The following is a 19,519-nucleotide window of genomic DNA, read 5'->3' as shown; positions in this document are numbered from 1 at the left end:
CGTGGGATATGTGTGCTCTGTTTCGGACGGGAAAATTATGCTATTGTGTAGACCCTGTGTGTTTTCTACTCCTTAAGTGCGGGGGAAATCCTTACTCTGACTGGTATAAACAATGCTGCCTCTGTTAAATGTTGCATTTTGCCTATACAGCTGAATCAACCTTGAGACCTCAGCCGTCCCTCTTATCGCCTGCTCAGAGACTGCAAAGACTCAGGAAGAGACCACTTCTTCCAGCATGTCTTCTTTGCTTTTTCGCGATGTGGCAATCTATTAAAGAGAATGAGAAAGCACAGAACTGGAGGGGGAGAGAAAGCAGGATCCGCCAGGAAAACGCAGCGCACCGGCGGCAAAGCACGGAGCACCGGCAACAAAGCACTGATCGGCTCATAAGCATCCTGGAGCGCCAAGCAGACGCTATCCAGGAGCTCGTAGCCATGCAGAAGGAGCAGTACCGCAAACGCAAATGCCACCCCCCCCCCCCAGCCCTTGTCCCAAAACTCTTTCCGTTGTGCCCCACTGTTACCTCCAACCCACTTTCCCCGACTTACATGTTCTTCACGCCACCAGCTGCCTCCAACAACAGTATCTTCATCACCCAGCCCTGAAAACCACAACCCTTACCCTCTGCACTCAACCCCCATCACCATGCAGTATAGCTGTCCTGAAGTGCAGCACTCACTGCACAGCACACCAGACAGGACATACGCGAATCTGTGATTGTACCATTCCCCACTCCACCCCCTTGTTTCTTTTCAATAAATAATTTTTTTTTCTTTTCAATAAATGGATTTTTTGGCTTTGAAAATATTCTTTATTATTGCATAAAGTAAAAGACTCCTTAGCCCAGGAAATAAACAGGCACTGCAAGTCTGCTTGTCTGCTTAGCAAACACTGATTCCTAAAGATTGGAACTACTGCACTTCACTCCCGTGCAGGGCACCAGATATCACTGCTGGTTTTCAGCCTCAAATTGCTCCCTCAAGGCATCCCTTATCCTTTCAGCCCCGCGCTGGGCCCCTGTAATAGCCCTGCTCTCTGGCTGTGCAAATTCAGCCTCCAGGTGTTGAACCTCGGAGGTCATGCCTGAGTGAAGCTTTCACCCTTCCTTTCACAAATATTATGGAGGGTACAGCATGCGGATATAACCGTGGGGATGCTGTTTTCGGCCAAGTCCAGCTTTCCCATACAGAGATCGCCAGCGGGCCTTTAAACGGCCAAAGGCACACTTCACAGTCATTCGGCACCGGCTCAGCCTGTAGTTGAACCATTTCTTGCTCTTGTCAAGGCTCCCTGTGTTAGGGTTTCATGAGCCATGGCATTAACGAGTAAGCGGGATCTCCAAGGGTCACAATGGACATTTGAACTTCCCCTACCGTGATCTTCCGCTCTGGGAAAAAAGTCCCGGCCTGCATCTTCCTGAACAGCCAAGTGTTCTGAAAGATTCGTGCATCATGCACCTTTCCGGGCCAGCCTGTGTTAATGTCAATGAAACACCCACGGTGATCCACAAGCGCCGGGAGAACCACAGAGAAATACCCCTTCCGATTAACGTACTCGGATCCTAAGTGGAGTGGTCCCAGAATAGGAATGTGCGTCCCATCTATCGCCCCTCCACAGTTAGGGAACCCCATTTGTGCAAATCCATCCACTATGTCCTGCACGTTACCCAGAGTCACAGTTCTTCTGAGTAGGATGTGATTAATGGCCCTGAAAACTTGCATCAACATGATTCCAACGGTTGACTTTCCCACTCTAAACTGGTTTGCGACCGACCGGTAACTGTCCGGAGTTGCCAGCTTCCAGATTGCAATAACCATCTGCTTCTCCATTGGCAGGACAGCTCTCAATCTCGTGTCCTTGCACCGCAGGGTGGGGGCAAGCTCCTCACACAGTCCCATGAAAGTGGCTTTTCTCATCTGAAAGTTCTGCAGCCACTGCTCGTCATCCCAGACTTCCATGACGATGTGATCCCACCACTCAGTGCTTGTTTTCCGAGCCCAAAAGCAGCGTTCCTCAGTGCTGAGCATGTCCGTGAATGCCACAAGCAATTTCGTGTTGTACGCGTTACGCGGCTCGATAGCATCGTCTGACTCCTCACTCTCAGTCACTTTGGATCTTAAGGAATAGTTTGACAGCCAAACGTGACGTGCTGGCGAGATAAGTCAGCATACGCCTCAGCAGTTTGGACTCCTTTTCCCGCAGACGGTTCGCGCTGCGCAGAAACCGTTTAAAGATGGTGCCAAAGGTGGACGGAAACAAAGGGATTTCTGGGATGCAAAGCGATGCATCACGGGGCGTTGGGACAGGACCCAGAATGCCCTGCACCCACGCCCCCTTCCCACAAGCCACGGCGCCAGAATGGGAAGAGGTGCTCGGTGGGATAGCTGCCCATAATGCACCGCTCCCAATGGCGCAGCAAATGCTGCAAATGTGGCCACGACAGTGCACTGGGCAGCTGTCAGTGTGGACAGACTGCAGCGCTTTCCCTACTCAGCTGTACGAAGACAGGTTTAACTCACAGCGCTGTACAGCTGCAAGTGTAGCCAAGGCCTCTGTTTTCCTAGTGTTTCCTCAATAACACTCCCCCTCCCTTCCTCCCCGCCCCCCCCCACCCCAGAACATGGACCCTCTGACTCCAGTTCCACTGATCATGATAGAGGTGGTACTGCTACAGGAGGAGGCTCGACAGTCTGAAAGTTATGAGTGAAAGCAGGAGACAAAAGCTCTAGTACACTAAGGACATTTTCCAAAATTTTGCCACTATTACTAACACTCTTCATCTCCATTGATGTTAGCAACATTTAGATTACTATTATAGATAGGTGACTGGCTGCTGCTGATGTTCTTAGCATCATGTCATTGTAACCCTGATCTGAACAGGTCTAAGTGTGTAAGGATTCAGTAGGAATAGTGATGGGTGTATAGGTAGAATTGAATGAAGAGATGCAAAGTGGTGGAATACTTTTGACATAGCAGAGTTTGTGGAGAAAAGATCCAGGGGGAATTTTGTGCAGTCCATTTTAGTGTTTAAAATAATCAGTGGTTCTACTGCTGATATAATTCCACTGCTTTGTGGTGCTGATGATTAGTGCAAAGCTAGAGATACTTCATGGCGCAGGTCTAGTCTGTATGTGGCAGAGTGATGTGCTGGATGGAAGAGGGTCAGGGAGAGGCTGTCTGAGTAGAATCCTATCTTTATTGCTTGAATTTAGCTGCATAGACTTTACATCTCTTCCTTGAGTTTTGCATTTATTTTAACTCTACCTCATGAGAGTGACTGGCGCTCAAAAACAGGTCTTCCATTTCAATCTTGATATACCTTTTGACACAGACATTAATAAATTAATGGAGCATGCAGAAATTTTCTTAGTAAAAATGATTGCAATAACCAGGTTTGCACACAGCACCCTTCTTTTCCCCCCTCTCTTTTCATAAAACCTATAGATAATTTTTTCTTTACTTTTTCTGTTTTTTCTCTTACCCTAGGGCAGAAGCCTGAAAAGCCTATTTTATTGTTCAAGATGAATGATTATATCTGATCAGTTTTTAAATATCTCACCAGCCGAAAAGTGTTGAAGTAATGGTCTGAAACATTCTGGAAGAAAGTCCAGAAATCTTTTTAAAAGGCCAAAGAATGAATAACAGTGCATATATTATCAAGCTGACTTAAATCAAATCATTACTGAGCTGCACTGACACATGCTGTTCATGAAAGACTTTATACAGTCCTTTTAATCGGATGAATTGTCTTGTTGTGCAAAAACTGTTATTACACTGTGTGTGAAACCAACCATGCTGCAGAGGGAAAAAATTAAATCATCTGACTGAGAGGTCACTTGTGAATAGTAACACAAGATCTATTACCATTATTAGGGGATTATGAGGCTCTAGAGGACATTCACTCTTTTATGGTTTTCAACTGCTCGAATGAAATATTTTAGTGGTAAATGACACCCTTCTGGGAAATTCATCTGAAGATGCATTATCTCCTGTCTTTCGGAGGGGGGAAAAAAAGTGGGGGTGGAGGGGGGAAGATGACAAAAAGCAAAATATGTTCTTCTTATTCATCTAGAAGCTATGTGTAAAAATCCATTGAACTTGATGTGGGTGTCTGAAAAGTGTCTTAAGTAATACTCGATGGTACTATTCTAAGTCTGCTGCTATTAATACCAGAGAATGGCTTTAGTGGAATTGGCATATTACAATACATTCTGTGGACAGAATCTTGGAGGGATGTTTGCTACAAGTTTATTAGGATGCTGAAGCACATGCAGTTTTATAGAACATATGGACCAGATTCTCTTAAGTGCTCAGAATCACAATTGGGCCCAAATCTTAAAAAAACACACTCACGTGGGCACCCAAATGAAGTGACCAGATTTCCAAGAGTGCTCAGCATTCAGCAGCTCTCACTGTTCTCACTGGAAACTGCTGTGTGCTGAACACTTTTTTGAAAACCAGCCATTTCATTTAGATGTCTAAATGGGAAATGTTGGAGTGTGAACTCTGGAAAATCTAGTCCTATGAATCCAGTGTTGTAAAATTTTGAAGTAGAACCTAGAAAACTAATTGCAGTTCCATTTGCTTTTTGTTTGCGGTGATGAGAGGATCTTACTCTCTCTAATATTGTCGAATTAACGTAGATGAATTCTCCCATGCAATATGTATTTAGGTTAAGAAAGCGAGGCGTGAATGAAAAGCCATTGATACGAGGTCAATGTTCTACAACCAGGTTGTTAAATTGAGAATTGGATTTTTTAAACTGTGGATCGTAATCCTTGTAAAGTGTTGTTCTGTTTGGGTATAATTTTATTATTGAGCTAATCTCAGGATAATTTTATTAGCAGCTGTAGCATAGGAGCTGTTTGGGGAAAAAATCCATTAAAAAAATTCAGACAGGGAGAAAGGGAAAGGGGAATGATGGATTCTGTTTTCCCCTTACTCCCTCCAGTCAATCACAGCATCTGCTTATGAAGAGACTAATTGTTTTATAGCTTAAAAATAAATCCCCAAATTGCAGGGGATGTGTGAATGTGCATATAAATCCTGTTGGTTTGGGGAATAGCAGCTTTTGTTACAGTTAGATCTTTGTGTAGCATATTTAAACTTATTTTTAAGAGTGGCTGTTGGGATGCTTGAACATTTTTTTCAAATAGAATAATTAAAACAAACCCAAAATAAACAAACAAACACACACAAAACCCTGGAAACCCTTTGTTGGGTTGCTAATGAGAGGCTTGACCTAACTGCTCCATCTTTGGGGATGATGAGGGATGTAAAATGCACTGTTGCTAGGCAACACATTTGTCTGCCTTCTGAGCATGTTCATATGCACTAAGAGCTAATGAATCTTCATGTTGGCTTTTTGAAACTGTTCAACAACCGATGAAGAGTTAATATTTATTTATCTTTGACGGGTACCCAGGCAAGTCTTGTTTATCCATTAAATTAGGGGGAAAGGGGTTGTGATGCTAAAGCGTATTGTTTTTCTAAACTCACAATGTATAGTGAAGTTGTTTTTTAACTACAAAATTCAAAAGGAAATACCAATAGAGGATTGTGTAACTGATAGCTATGTAAGTTTACTAGCAAGTGTTTAATGTTTCCCATAGAGCTTCAGACAACATTTCAACAGTTATTAACAAAAAAAAAAATCATTTGCTGTGGGGATCATAATTGTCACAGAACATCATGCAGTCTTCTCGAATTCATACTGCTCAGATAATAAGCTGATATTGAACAAATCAGATGTGTTCTCAGTCAGCTTCTCCTGACCACTGCAGAGTGAGGATGGGACTGAGGAAATTGACCTTTCAGGGCTTACATACTGCTGTAACCAAATGTCTGGACTTCTATAAACATCTGGATGGTGTTCTAACTTTAATGCAGTCAGGTATGAATAACATCCACTGTAATTATAATAGAGATCCAACTTCCAAGAGAAAAAGGATGGTCCAATGGTTTAGGCACTAGTTTAAGACTTGGGAGGCTTAGGTTAAAGGTCCTGCTCCATCACAGGATTCCTATGTGACTTTGGACACTTAGCCTCTCCGTGCTTCAGTTTCCCAATTGTAAAATGGGAATAATAGCTCTCTCTCTCAGTGGTGTTGCGGGTATAATACCTGATGGAAGATTGTAAGGCAGTGGGAGTCATACAAGTATGATAGATAGAATGTCCGTTCTGAATTTCAGTTTTTCATAACTTTCCAAACAAATTCCTCTGCGGCTGAAATTGTCCAGGCCTGGTGTCATCCCAAAGATTATTTCACAAACACTTTCTGTGGCACACCTGCAGAGTCAATGGATGAAATCCTGGCCCCATTAAAGTCAAAGGGAGTTTTGCCACTAATGTCAGTGGAGGTAGGATTTTACCTAAGCTCTGCAGGACTGCAGTTTTTATCAAGACCAAGGAGCTTTCAAGCTCTGTTGTCACAGCTCTCAAGGCCACAGGACTCAGGATCTTTCTAATTTTTTTCTTCTTCTTAGCAAAACAGGAAAATTAAATGCAAAAAAATCTAGTTTTGATAGAATTTTCTGGTTACAAAATCAAACTGTCAAAAGTCAAGACATTCCAAAAAGTTAACACTGGAAATGTAACTCATCCACATTGTGTATGTATGCAATGTCCCTTCTTCCTCATTTCCTTGCTACGTTTAATCTTTAGAGTATCACATATGTGAAAAGGATAGGATATGTGTTGTGACTCAATTAATAATGTGGAAGCAGTCTAATTTTTGGAGCAACTTGTTTTTTCTTATCATTTAGGCAGTAATACATTTGCTACTTGTAATTTATCATAAAGTTAAAACATCTTGAGACCAAAAAGAAAGGAAGGGGTGGAAGAGAGGCATGATTGGTCTAGAGAATGCTGCATCTTGAAGCAGTGATATACACTAGTCATTAATTTCACTAAAGAGGGCTAAAACTATGAAAAAATCATTGTGTTACAAACCCAGACAAATTTTTGACTTTGGAGAATTTTTCAGAAACCGCCCCCTCCCCCCCCCCCCCCCACAAAAAAAAAAAAAAATTGTACGGTAACTCCTTGCTTAACGTTGTAGTCATGTTCCTGAAAAATGCTACTTTAAGCGAAACGATGTTAAGCAAATCCAATTTCTCTAGAAGAATTAATGTAAATAGGGGAGGTTAGGTTCCAGGAAAAAAAAATTTCGCTAGACAAAAGACATTATATACATATACAGTATAAGTTTTAAATAATTTTAAACAAACCATTTAATACTGTCCTCACCAATGATTGTGAAGCTTGGTTGAGGCAGGGGCATAGCTGGGTTGGGGCTTGCCCCGCTCTGCCCACCCGGCGTTCCAGCGAGGGAGCTGGGTCGGGGCGTTGGGGCTTGCCCTGCTCTGCCCACCCGGCGTTCCAGCGAGAGAGCAGGGTCAGGGGGTGGGGGCTTGCCCCATTCCACCCACCCAGCACTCCTCACTAGAAGTGAATATCTTACTATTATTGCCTAGAAAACAGGAGCTGTAAGTGTAAGGTGATAAGTGATAAATGGTCCTATTAGAGTGAGGCTTAGTTTATAAACTTCATTTTTCATAGAATCATAGAAATGTGGGACTGGAAGAGACCTCAAGAGGTCATCTGATTCGGCCTCCTGCATTGAAACAGGACCAAGTATACATAGTATACCATGACAGGTGTTTGTCTAACCTTTTCTTTGATCATTTTTGTAGTTCTCCTCCAGTTTGTTCAAGTCTTTGGTAAAGTGTGTTGCCCAAAACTGGACACACTGTTCCAGCTGAGACCTCACCAGTCCAAGTAGAGTGGGACAGTTCCCTCCCATGTCTTGCATATGAAATTCTTGTTTAAACAAAAACAAACACCCCAGAATCATATTAGCCTTTTTTGCAACTACATCACTTTGTCTCATACTTAATTTGTTGATCCCTTATAAACCTCAGATCCTTTTCAGCTGTACTATTGCCTAGCCAAGTATTCTCCATTTTATATATGTGCATTTGATTTTTCCTTCTTACATGTAATGGCTTGCACGTCTTTCTTGAATTTCATCTTGACCATTTCAGACCAATTCTCCAATTTGTCAAGGGTGTTTTGAGTTCTAATTCTGTTCTCCAAAATGCTAGCAACCCCTCTGACCTTAGTGTCATTTGCTAATTTAATAAGCACATTGTTCACTTTATTATCCAAGTTATTAATGAAAATATTGAATGGTATCCGACCAAGAAGAGACTTCTGCTGGACCCCATTAGATATGTCCTCCCATTTTGACAGCGAACCATTGATAAATACTCTGAGTATGGTTTTTCAACCAATTATGCGATCTTGGAACTGTTAACAGTTATTGAACCGAAGAAGTTTCAGGTTTTCTTGTTTTTACACTTCTATTTTTTTCTTACCTTAAGTTTTTATGAATAAACTCTGAAAGCTGTTTTGCTAAGAGAGAGCCCTTTATCCAGATAAGTAAAGTTTTAGTTCTCAATTTTTTGCCAGTAAAAAGACTATTTTAAGAAATGCTGAGAAAATGAATGAATGGAAGTATGAGTGATGTAAGAAATAATAATGCTCTTGATCACATCCAAAATTTGTAGTGGTTTAGAGGAACCGTTCCATCTTTACCCCCACAGAGAAGGGGGGCCAAAAGTGCACCCGTGGAGTAATCTCTTGGTGTTCACATGATCTTCACATTTTTGGAGTACATCTATTGCAGTTTGGTGAGCTATATTGTTACAAAGCTGCCAGTAAAAGAGAGAGGATGTGCTAGGCTGGCCAAAGGTCAAGCTTGTTCACTCTCAACCCGGATTGGACTGTGAAACCTGATATCCCATGATTTTCTCAGAAGGCTTCTAGGAGTGAACTGGATTACATCCTTAGAGAGCCAGGTAAATATGGAAGAAGGTGCAATTCTTCCTGGGCACCACAATACCAAGAAGGGCTTCTGCCTCTCCTTCCTCTAGGAAGGAGGAGTCCAAGACTACAATAGAGCCATCCTGTTCTCAAAGTAACCTTTCCCCCCCTCTTTTTTTGGTAATCTATTTGGCAGGGATGCCTGATTTTTTTTTTCTTTTCTCTAACTGTGTGTGTGTGTGTGTGTGTGTGTGTGTGTGTGTGAGAGGGTTTGTGTACGGGTGTGTGCTTGTGAGTGTTGAAGAAATAGCACATGAACGTTTAAGTTTTGAGTAAATACTGTCCTAAATCACTTTGTGTCACCGTGGGTTATAAAAGAATGTTTCCAGAAACTACTCCATCCTAAAAAGGGGCATTGGATATGGTTAATCACTCTGTATGGCAATTACTAGATAAATCCGGTGGGAGGGAGGGAGTCAATCCTAGAAGTCACCTCATAATAGCGACCTTGAAGGAGTTTAAGTACTTCTTTAGAAGGCTGAGAAGTAGACTTTGCCTCCTTAGGTCTTCAGGTTTAATATGTATAGGAATTGATTACATGTTAAGTTAATGTCATGATTGGGGTCATCCAATGATTTAGTCAGTTGCAGATTTTATTCCATATTGTCAGCTTGATTTGTTAACTCAATTCCCATTGTGGTTTTGATTTTATAGTTGTACTGTTTTATCCTTAATTAGTTAGTAAGATTTGTAATAGTTAGTTTTGGCTAGAATATTAATTTATTTTAAGTGTGTCTTTTAATTAATTTGTAATAAAACCCATAAAAATCATACAACTGGGTTTTCTTTCAAAATTGCAACAAGGGTCACAAAACTCTTCCCAAAGTCTGGGGTTATTTAGCTGCCCACGAACTACTTAGCTCTATCCCTAAATTAGTACCTATGTCCCTTAGAGAGACTATATTTTCATAATAAAAAGTTGGGACACTTGCAGCAACATGTTATAAGGTTGTGAACTAATCATATAAAAAGACAAAAGTGCACTTCAAAAATTATATATGTACTTATGTAAGTGCTGGTGTTACTATTGCCAGTTTCTGACTCAGCCGTGACTCATGCATATTTCTTTATTTTGAACAAAAGAACAGCTTTGATAGTGTCTGCTCATTTGACTTATCTCTCCAAATTTTGTTCATTACACTAAACACTTGTTCCATGGGACTTTTTATTCCTAGTATACATGGAACAAGTTCTGATCGCTATAATAATATGCCTTGAACAAACCATTTGTAATTACAAAACCAAAATCAGGGTGTTTCATGGTGATATGAAAAGCCAGGACTATATTGGTAAAGTTGGGATTTATGGTCCCCTTATATAAGGAATAATGAATATTTCATGTGTGAATTAGAAGTGAAATAAATTTGTTTGATGCCTTGGTCTTAATCTGCAAAGCTATCAATGGTTCAGGACTGTACTACATCAAAATCCATTTAGGCAGCTGCACACTTCCAGATCAGTGCAGCTAACTAGGCCTAGCCAAAGTTTTTTGAGTAGTGGAGATAGAGCAATTTTGATTAAGGACTCAACTTTTGGAACAAATATCAAATGAAACCAAAGTCTTGCTGTTTATGGAGTGCACTACAAGGCTTATTTATTTTTCAAAGCTTTTAATCTATAACTGTTAGGGACTGGGACGTGTGCATTTGTGCCTAATGCTTGGAGTGGGAGTCAGGCCTAGTACTCTTAGCAGATGTCAGGAACCCCCATTCAGAGGCCAGATTCCAAATGCCAAAGCCAAGGGTCAAAAGTCAGGAATTTCAACTGGGTTACCTGGAATGAGGCAAGGCAGGTGCAGGGCTAGAACACAGGGTGGGAGCAAGGCTGGGAACGAGCAGGTGCAGGAGCTATTGCAGTCGTGGGCCAATGCTTTGAGCAGCTAGTGTCCTGTTACTGATTTTAAGAGAAGAGCTGCTAATCCCCTCAACCAGTCAGGCGGCTTGGCCAATCAGGAGGCTCAAATGGGGCCCAATTGCACTTGTTAGACTGCCTGGGATTAAGCTAGCAAATACACAGGTTAGAAGTTATTCCTTACTTCTGACAATAACATAATAGGGGATCATTAATCTAGGAAGGGGACAGGGGATCATTAATATAGGGAGGGGAGAAAAAAATCCTAGAAGAACACCCGAGAAAGGCAAAGAGCTGAATCCACTTTGAAGTCTGCCATGCAGCTCCAAATTACCTGTTCAGAACCCAGATGCTATGGTGATAAGCACTATCGTAATAATTTAGATAAATAAATTGTCACCATTGAAACATTTTAAAAAACATTATACATTTCTATTGATATCTTTTGTAATTACTAGTTTTATAAATCATCTGTTTTGGGCTTCATCATCGTCATGGGAAATCCCAAAGTGATGTAGCCTCCTTGCAGATTGTGCACCACCCAGATCAATCTCTAGTTAGATCGTCAAGGTGGTCTAGCTGGATATTCAAGCTTTTGGTGACCACATGATTGCCAGCGATCTAGCAGCAAACATGCTTCACGCTTCATTGGCCTTCCATCCTAATATATGTCTGTACCAGGAACACCACTGAAACTGAACCAGTGATGATGGAGGCAGTTGTTGGGTTAGGTTTCGAATATCCTCGTTTCTGATCTTGTCCTACCATTTGATATGGAGCTGCTGATGAAGATAAGAATCAAAAATGTCATTATGGTGCACTTCAGTTTTCGTCAACACTCATGTTTCACTGACTTACAGTAGAGTTGGTATAACTGTAGGTCTGTAGATCCACAGCTTTGTAGCAAGCTTAAAGTCGTGACATCCCCACTGAAGCTGCTGAAAGGCCCAAAACACATCAACTGCTGCTATACAAGTGTCCATATCTTTCAAGCATCCTCCAGTCTGTGATGCTACCCCATTAATTGACAGTTGCCATCTGCTCGATGTCCCATCCAGATAGGTTAATTCTGAGTTGGTTGTAATTTGGAGGCTGCTTGGGACTTAGTTTTATCTGGATTGTAGTGGACCCTCTCTCTCCTGCTTGGAGGGAGGCCACTTGTTTAAGTTGCCTTCGGGCTTGTCTGGCCAAGGCACGAAGCTGCAGAACAGTCTAGGACCCTTGTCTCCGCCTGAGGTGGAGCAAGGCCCCCCAGGTCCTCTAGTTCCCAGGCCCACAATAGGGCTGGGCACCAGACAGTCATGGCCAGGCCACTTCCTGCCTCCCCAGGCTTTGGTACCTCTCACTTCCAGGGCTCCTCAGGTTCCTGGAGGTATGCTGCAGCCACTCCTCGTCGGGGTCTCCCACTTCTGCAGCTATGGGACAGCCGGGTGTGACATTGTGCAGTCTATATGGTTTTATAAAAACTTGATAATAAGTCAATATAATGTAACTGAAATAGTTTTAGAGAAAATACGGTAATAAGTGAATGTAACGTAACTGGGATATGCTTCATGCAAAAGGTTTCTTGTAAGGTATCATTACAAAGCTTATAAGCTACTGAGTATGATCATCTGATTTGTATGAATGTACCACTCTTGTATCTAAAACTAGAAATATAAAATGTAACTCTGAGGGCCTATTGTAATTGTGTAAAGTGTGGACCATTAATGATGGTTTGGAATCTTGATGACTCCCATTGTCTGCAGATGGCTGTATTTACCTGTGAGTCTTCCTGTATATGTGTGTGCTGGCAAGTGAGTAATGAAGTCTTGCAGTGACATGTGATCATGTCACCTGAACTGGAATCCATCTTTAACCTGGTGCTTTTCCAGTGAGGGGGGGTGGAAACCCAGAGAGACAAAGAGTTCCCGCCTTATGCAAAAGATATATAAAGGGGTGGAAGAAAACAGAGAGGGAGAGGAGCCATCATGAAGAATCCCCTAGCTACCACCTGAGCTGCAACAAGAGCTGTACCAGGGGAAAGAATTGTGCCCAGACCTGGAAGATGTCCAGTCTGAGAAAAACTTACTGAAGCATCTCTGAGGGTGAGATTATCTGTATTCAGTTTGATTAGGCATAGATTTGCGCATTTAATTTTATTTTGCTTGGTGACTTACTTTGTTCTGTCTGTTACTACTTTGAACCACTTAAATCCTACTGTCTGTATTTAATAAAATCACTTTTTATTTAGTAATTTATTCAGAGTATGTATTAATACCTGGGGGAGCAAACAACTGTGCATATCTCTCTATCAGTGTTATAGAGGGCGAACAATTTATGAGTTTGCTCTGCATAAGCTTTATGCAGGGTAAAACGGATTTATCTGGGTTTAGACCCCATTGGGAGTTGGGCATCTGAGTGCTAAAGACAAGCACACTACTGTGAGCTGTTTTCAGGTAAACTTGCAGCTTTGGGACAGGAGATTCAGACCCTGGATCTGTGTCTGGAGCCAGACGGGAGTGTCTGGCTCAGCAAGACAGGGTGCTGGAGTCCTGAGCTGGCAGGGAAAGCAGAAGCAGGGGTAGTCTTTGCACATCTGGTGGCAGCTCCAAAGGGGGTTTCTGTGATCCAACCCGTCACACCGGGTGTGGGTGTAGTTTCCCTTTCTGGGCACGGCAGTACGGCCTTCTTCAAGGATTGTGCCCCAACTGTGCTGCAGGGCCTTCCTCTTATACTTCTGGCCCTGCCCCCGCACTTCCAGTGAGGGGGGGCAGGGCAGGATAGGCCTTGCCCACCCAGGGAAGTGTAGTGGACCCTCCCTCTCCTGCTCGGAGCGAGGCCACTCGGCCTCACTACATGGATTAATAAGACTAACATGTGCTGTTTCTTGCCCAGCCAGATCAGCCACAGTGATTCACTAGCTGAGATGATATGCCATCTAACAGCATCTCTTCATATATCCACCCCTCTCGTTTTGTAAATGTAGTAGGTCCTATATTGTTTTAAAGGGTTGTGGCCAGGAAGTTGTAAACTAATCCATTACCACATTGCTATTCTATTTGCAATTATTTAGTAGGTTCATCTGTATCTTAAAATTTAAAAGGAAAATTAATATTTAAACATTTGGGTAAAAATTAACCTGAGGTACCAGATTTTCAAGATTTAGCCCACGCAGAATCTTGTTTACAGAAGAAATTATCATGCATGTTAAATGGGAGGATGTGAAAATGGGGCCTAAGCACAGTTCAAGCTTGATATCTGCCTGACTTCCTCCCTCTGCCTGTTCCTTTTTCCTTTCTGGCTTCACTCTTCTGTGCCATCCTCTTCCTAGATTAAAACAATTTTTTATTAAAAACATAATTCCTATAAAAATGAAGAGCTCTTCAATTTCTTTATTAATTCTACAGAAGATTGAAAGCCTAGAACAAGGAGCAAGGAAAAAGGACACTTTCAGATTGACATAGCAAGCAGAAAGAGAACAGTGCACTATGAAACTTGCATTAAAATTGCCCCTTTGGGTGAAATTCTACTCTAATGTGCATTATGTTAAATTCTCTGACTCCTTTATTGTTTCTGCTGCACGATAGTATCACAAACCCTTTGTTACACTCAAGCTCAGCTATTGTTATCTCTTAACTTAAGAGTTGCTTTCTTTATTGGTGGTGGGTCGTCATCTTGAAAAGCAGGGGAAGAGAAATAATGGCACTTCAGCTAAAAACTGTGTGAGAGAAAAAGCTTAACAAAAGGAAATATTTTTGCTAAGGGATTCTAAATAACTAATTTGAAAACCTACAAGAGATGTTTTTAAATTTTAAATTAATTTTATAAATATTAAGTCTAGGCCCCCAGATGACAAACTTGGAGCTGGGCTTTAAAATTATTTAAAAAATTGCAGAAGTACAGATCTGGGGTTTGGCTTGATCCCGTATAAAGATAGTAACAAATTGCTGGATTTTTGGTTTGGGACCATCTCTGATGATGATGCATAGAAATTTGCAACCTGAAGATTATAAAATCCCAGCGCTCACTAGCGAATCTTTCTCCCATTACAAGATCAGTGGCTTTCATTTGCTAGGATGGATCTTTTGTATGCTGTGAGATTTTATCATCTTGTGGCACACTGTGGAATGTAGATAGGTACCAGGAGAAAACTACTGCAGTAGTCTGCAGTCCTGGTACAAAATACTACATCTTGCATGCATAAAGGGTTGGCCAGACCATACCAATTTTTTTTTTCAGAGAGGTTTGTAATCTGTTTGACTTACTACTACTTTGAGGGATTTAGTGTTAGGGTTGTTCTGTCTTTTATCTGAGCCAATTTACCCATTGCTAATAAGTATAGGTTTTGGTTTCCGGTTATCCTCATGTTTCCAGCCAACAAAATTGTCCAATCTTGGGATCATTGGAAAAAGTTCTGAGGTTACAGTAATTTAAGGTAACAGAAAATGTTTGGAACAGTGATCCACTCAAGAAGCAAATACTAAGACTGAAATGGAGAACTCTGTATAATCCAGTGACAGTATAATGAAAATAATTGCATAAAATCCAAAAGACTTGGAAATAATCAAGTCCACACATTACAAAATACTGAATTTCCTAACGTGCCTTACTGCTCTAGGAGAACGATAGGATACCCTGATGCAGGTTGTTTCACGAAAGGCTATCTCCTATGGTTAAATGTAAGACAATATTTTATGGAAACCAATATCTGAAGGAAAGGGGAACTGAGGGTTAAGTAACATTCCTTTTTCTTCATGTGTTGAGAGTTGTGATACAGGGTCATGAGAATTCTGGTAGAATGACTGACAATCAAATTTCAGTTCATTCTTCATTGACATGGTATGTGGATTTTTCTGATGTATCTTCTGTTTCTTTCAATGGAAGTTTGGAATGAAAGTTTCAAACTAAAATGAATTTGTTATGCAGTCTAGATAGAGAGGAAATTGAGAACTTTTCTATGGGTTCCAGTAGATCTGTGCACTCAAGATGTTAAGGCCGTTTTATTGTAAGCAAACAATGAAAAGCCTCTAAATCTTTACTTGTGCCCAACAAAACTAAAAATCTGTTAATTGTTATGAAAGCAATGAAATATAAACTGGTGACCCCTATGCTTGCTAATTTTGATTTAAATAAATTGCTACCCCTACCTCCATATTTTCAGTAGTCCGTATACTTCTGTGTTCTGAATATGAAGAATATTTTAAATACTGTAAGGCAGTTTTTCCCAAACTTGGGACGCCGCTTGTGTAGGGAAAGCCCCTGGTGGGCCGGGCCGGTTTGTTTACCTGCCACATCCGATCGCGGCTCCTGCTGGCCGTGGTTCACTGCTCCAGGCCAATGGGAGCTGCACATCCCTCGGCCCACGCTGCTTCCAGCAGCTCCCATTGGCCTGGAACAGCGAACCGCGGCCAGTGGGAGCCGCGATCAGCCGGACCTGCAGATGTGGCAGGAAAACAAACTGGCCCGGCCTGCCAGGGGCTTTCCCTACACAAGCGGCGTCCCAAGTTTGGGAAACACTGCTCTAAGGCCTCAGCAGGTTTTCAAGACTGACCTGACCTGACCTGAAGTGTTATACTCTGTAGTATAACAAAGGTTATGATATAATTCAACTAAACTTTGCTTCTGGAAGTGAGGTGGTGTAGCTGAGGAGCATTGTTGTCCAATGGTTAGAGCATGAGACTGGGAATTGAAACATGGCTTTAGTTCTTGCCACTTTCTTGCCATGTGACCTTGAGCATGTAATTTAACCTCTCAGTGATTCACTTTCCCCATCCGTAAAATGAAGTAACGCATCAACCTTTGTAAGTCTTTTTAAGATCTATGGATGAAAACAGCTGTGTAAGGGTTGCTTGTGATTTTACTATTTTTATTATTTTGTCCATATTACTCCATTTCTTCTATTAGCCTAACATTTATTGCCAATAGTTTGATTGATTTTTTTTTTCCCATGAAGTCAACTGAGGGTACAGGACTTGTAGGTTCCAAGAAGGCAACTAAAAAAAGCTCTAAATGAATCCTATGCAGAGTCAGTCTTTTAATTCCACCCCCCTAATTTTAATGCAAGAAGAGTGTTGGGGTGTATGCTCTCTTGGATTTATTGTTGGTCTTTACATAGGCTGTTAACCATGTCATAACAATTGGCTTCTTTAATTCCAGTGGTGTGTTTGTATGTATTACATATTTTCCATTTATTTTAGGTCCCAAATCTAATCCCAGTTCTGATGTTTAAGTTGGGAAGGCCACTGGAGCCTTTTTTGTACCGGGATATTTTATATACTTTGCCTACTCTGGGTGTACACAAGGTCAGTATGAATAGAAATCGTACTTCATCCAAAAATGATTGTTAATAAAGGGTATATTGTATTAGTAAGTAACTAGTTACATTGAATGAGTGAATGTAGACATGGATATGCATAACTTGCTTAAAATTATAAGTGATTTGTGAGCTTCTGCATAACTTGTTACTTAATATTTATGATGGGAATATAACAACTAGTTTTAAGGGATGAATTATGTATTGTGCTTTAACTATCTATACTGTATTTATATATCTCATGAAAATGTCTTTTAGGATCATTATACACCAAAATCTGTTAGAAAATGACTCCCCATTTCTTTTTGATGCTGCCATGGGCTTTGAGATATTTGACACAAATGAAGCATCTCCTTGTTCATGGATATTAAAATAACAAATGCATGTGGTGAAAAATCTCTTTCAGGTCTGCATCGCTCAGATTTTACGTGTGATACAGGTGCTGGGGAGCACGCCAAAGCTTAGACCTATTACTTTACGCCTGATGACATCCTTATGGGAGAAACAGGTTAGAAAAAATCGTGCAGTCTGTAATGTTTTGGAGATCATCCATACCAATAAAGGGTTCTTTCACTGTCTGCCTTATAAGTTTGGGTGCTTAATGCTATGCTGCTATGGTTCAAAGCCTTGACACCAGTAGCCAGCCTGTAAACATAAAAGTCTCACCCTGGCTTCCGCCAGCCTAGTTATTCCTTGCAGGGTGACCTCAACAGCCCTTCTGGTCCCAAGTCTCCCCACATTTATCTACCCCTAGTTCTTAACTACCAGATATTTGGACTTCCCCTTCTGGTTTGTCCCCCCCGAAGGAGTGAAACCTTTCCAAGTTATCAGTTCCCTTTGGTACATAAACTACACACAGTTTACACAATAGAGATCTGCTTGGGGTAAAAATAAACAAAAGGTTAATTTTATAAAAAAATCAGACTCAAAGATGAAATAGCAAGGGAAACAAACGCATATAAGTTAATAGAAAATAAACAAAGATGCAACTTCAAGATTTACACTTCTATTTACACTTCTATATGAGATAAATTCCCCTTTCTAATAAGTGTTACCTATTGCCTTTTAACAGTTTCCCAGCATGCCCCCCTATCATAGAGGGGATCCAGCACTTAAAGAATTGCACCTCGCATAGATGCTGGCCTTCAGTTTCTGGATGCCAAACCTCCGACACAAGCCTGCTCTAAAAAGGCTTGTTATTTTTTCTCTCATTAGTCAGAGTGGGGGAAACTGCTTACTTTCATACTTTTCCAAGGATGGGGTTTTCTTTTGGTTTCAATGTCTTTCCATTAATTTTAATGGTCTGTCATTTGCTTTTTCCTGGGTTGTATAATGCTAAGTGCTTGGAACTAATCTTGTCTGGCTGGGGAGGCAGCCCCTCCCTGCTATTTGTGAGGAGGAGCTGAATGTTGCAGCACAAATTATGAGCATAGTTTTTTATCTACACAACTACATAAATTCATTACCACAGTTTGTATACATATCTCATAATGACCATCATGTTCAGAACATTACAAGCTTTCATAAAAGACAGTACCTGACACATTTTATACTCATTAACATTGTGTTCAACCAGTTGATTCGTTCTCCTGTGGGGATGTTGTCACATTTCAGGGTACAATCCACACCAATGAGTGGTTGTCACTGCCTGCTCTGCAACTTGGATGCCATACAATGTTTTCCTGTTGTAGCTCCAAACCTGGGCAGCTCACAAACAGCCTACCAGCATGCAGGTCACACCCTGAGTGTCTGTGTATAGTACAGCTCTGGTCCAGCAACTCTTATTCCAGCAGCCTGTCAGAAACACACCAGCCACAGTCTGGCTTCCACCAGCCTTGGTTACTACTTCCAGGGTGACCACAACATACTCCCAGTCCTGAATTGTCCCAAAAACATGTGTTCAGCTCTGTCCAACCCCCTCCTGGGCAACTCAGATATTATAGGTTCTTTGCCCTTGTAAAGGGTCAATATTCAACAGTCCTGCTATGTTAAGTGGAGTTATCAAGCAGTTCAGTGTAAACACAACACTGGAATACTTTGTTAAAAAAAAAAGTTTATTTAACTACAAAGAGAGAGATTTTAAATGAGTACAAGTATAATGAATTAAAATCAGAAATGGTTACAAGAGAAATAAAGGTAAAATGCTTTCTGGTAGCTAAAACTTAACAAGCTAGATTTGGTTCAAGGTAAAATCCTTACCACAGGTTCTCAGCAACATTGCTGACCAAGTTCTCAGGTCAGGAGCTCCCCCAAAGTCAAAGGGCTGACTCCTTTGTTGTTTTAGGTGAAAGATGGAGAAATAGGGGGAGAGATTGGGAAAGATGCCTTGGGGTATTTTTGCCCCTCACTTCGATAGTCCACTCGCCCTTTAAAGTGAATTCTTATGAGGCTTACCCCTCAAAGCAAGTTTATTCAAACAATAAAGAAGGCATAATGGAGTCTGGTGGTGAAAGTGGTTCCATGCTCTTTTTTCTTCACAATGCTGA

General features: G+C 41.3%; 1 protein-coding gene across 1 annotated transcript in view; it reads left to right on the top strand.

The window, feature by feature from the left end:
* FOCAD (focadhesin) overlaps positions 1-19,519 on the top strand; it is a 194,394-nt gene that overhangs the window by 74,131 nt on the left and 100,744 nt on the right. Inside the window, exons 12-13 of the mRNA XM_034774465.1 lie at positions 16,918-17,022; positions 17,440-17,541. Of these exons, the coding sequence (XP_034630356.1) occupies positions 16,918-17,022; positions 17,440-17,541 (207 nt within the window). The remainder of the gene's footprint in view (positions 1-16,917; positions 17,023-17,439; positions 17,542-19,519) is intronic.

The sequence above is a fragment of the Trachemys scripta genome, chromosome 6 (assembly GCF_013100865.1).
Source record: "Trachemys scripta elegans isolate TJP31775 chromosome 6, CAS_Tse_1.0, whole genome shotgun sequence".
In the NCBI taxonomy this organism is placed as follows: domain Eukaryota; kingdom Metazoa; phylum Chordata; order Testudines; family Emydidae; genus Trachemys; species Trachemys scripta.
The sequence above is the reverse complement of the archived record's forward strand: the minus strand, read 5'-3'. Positions and strand labels throughout refer to the sequence as shown.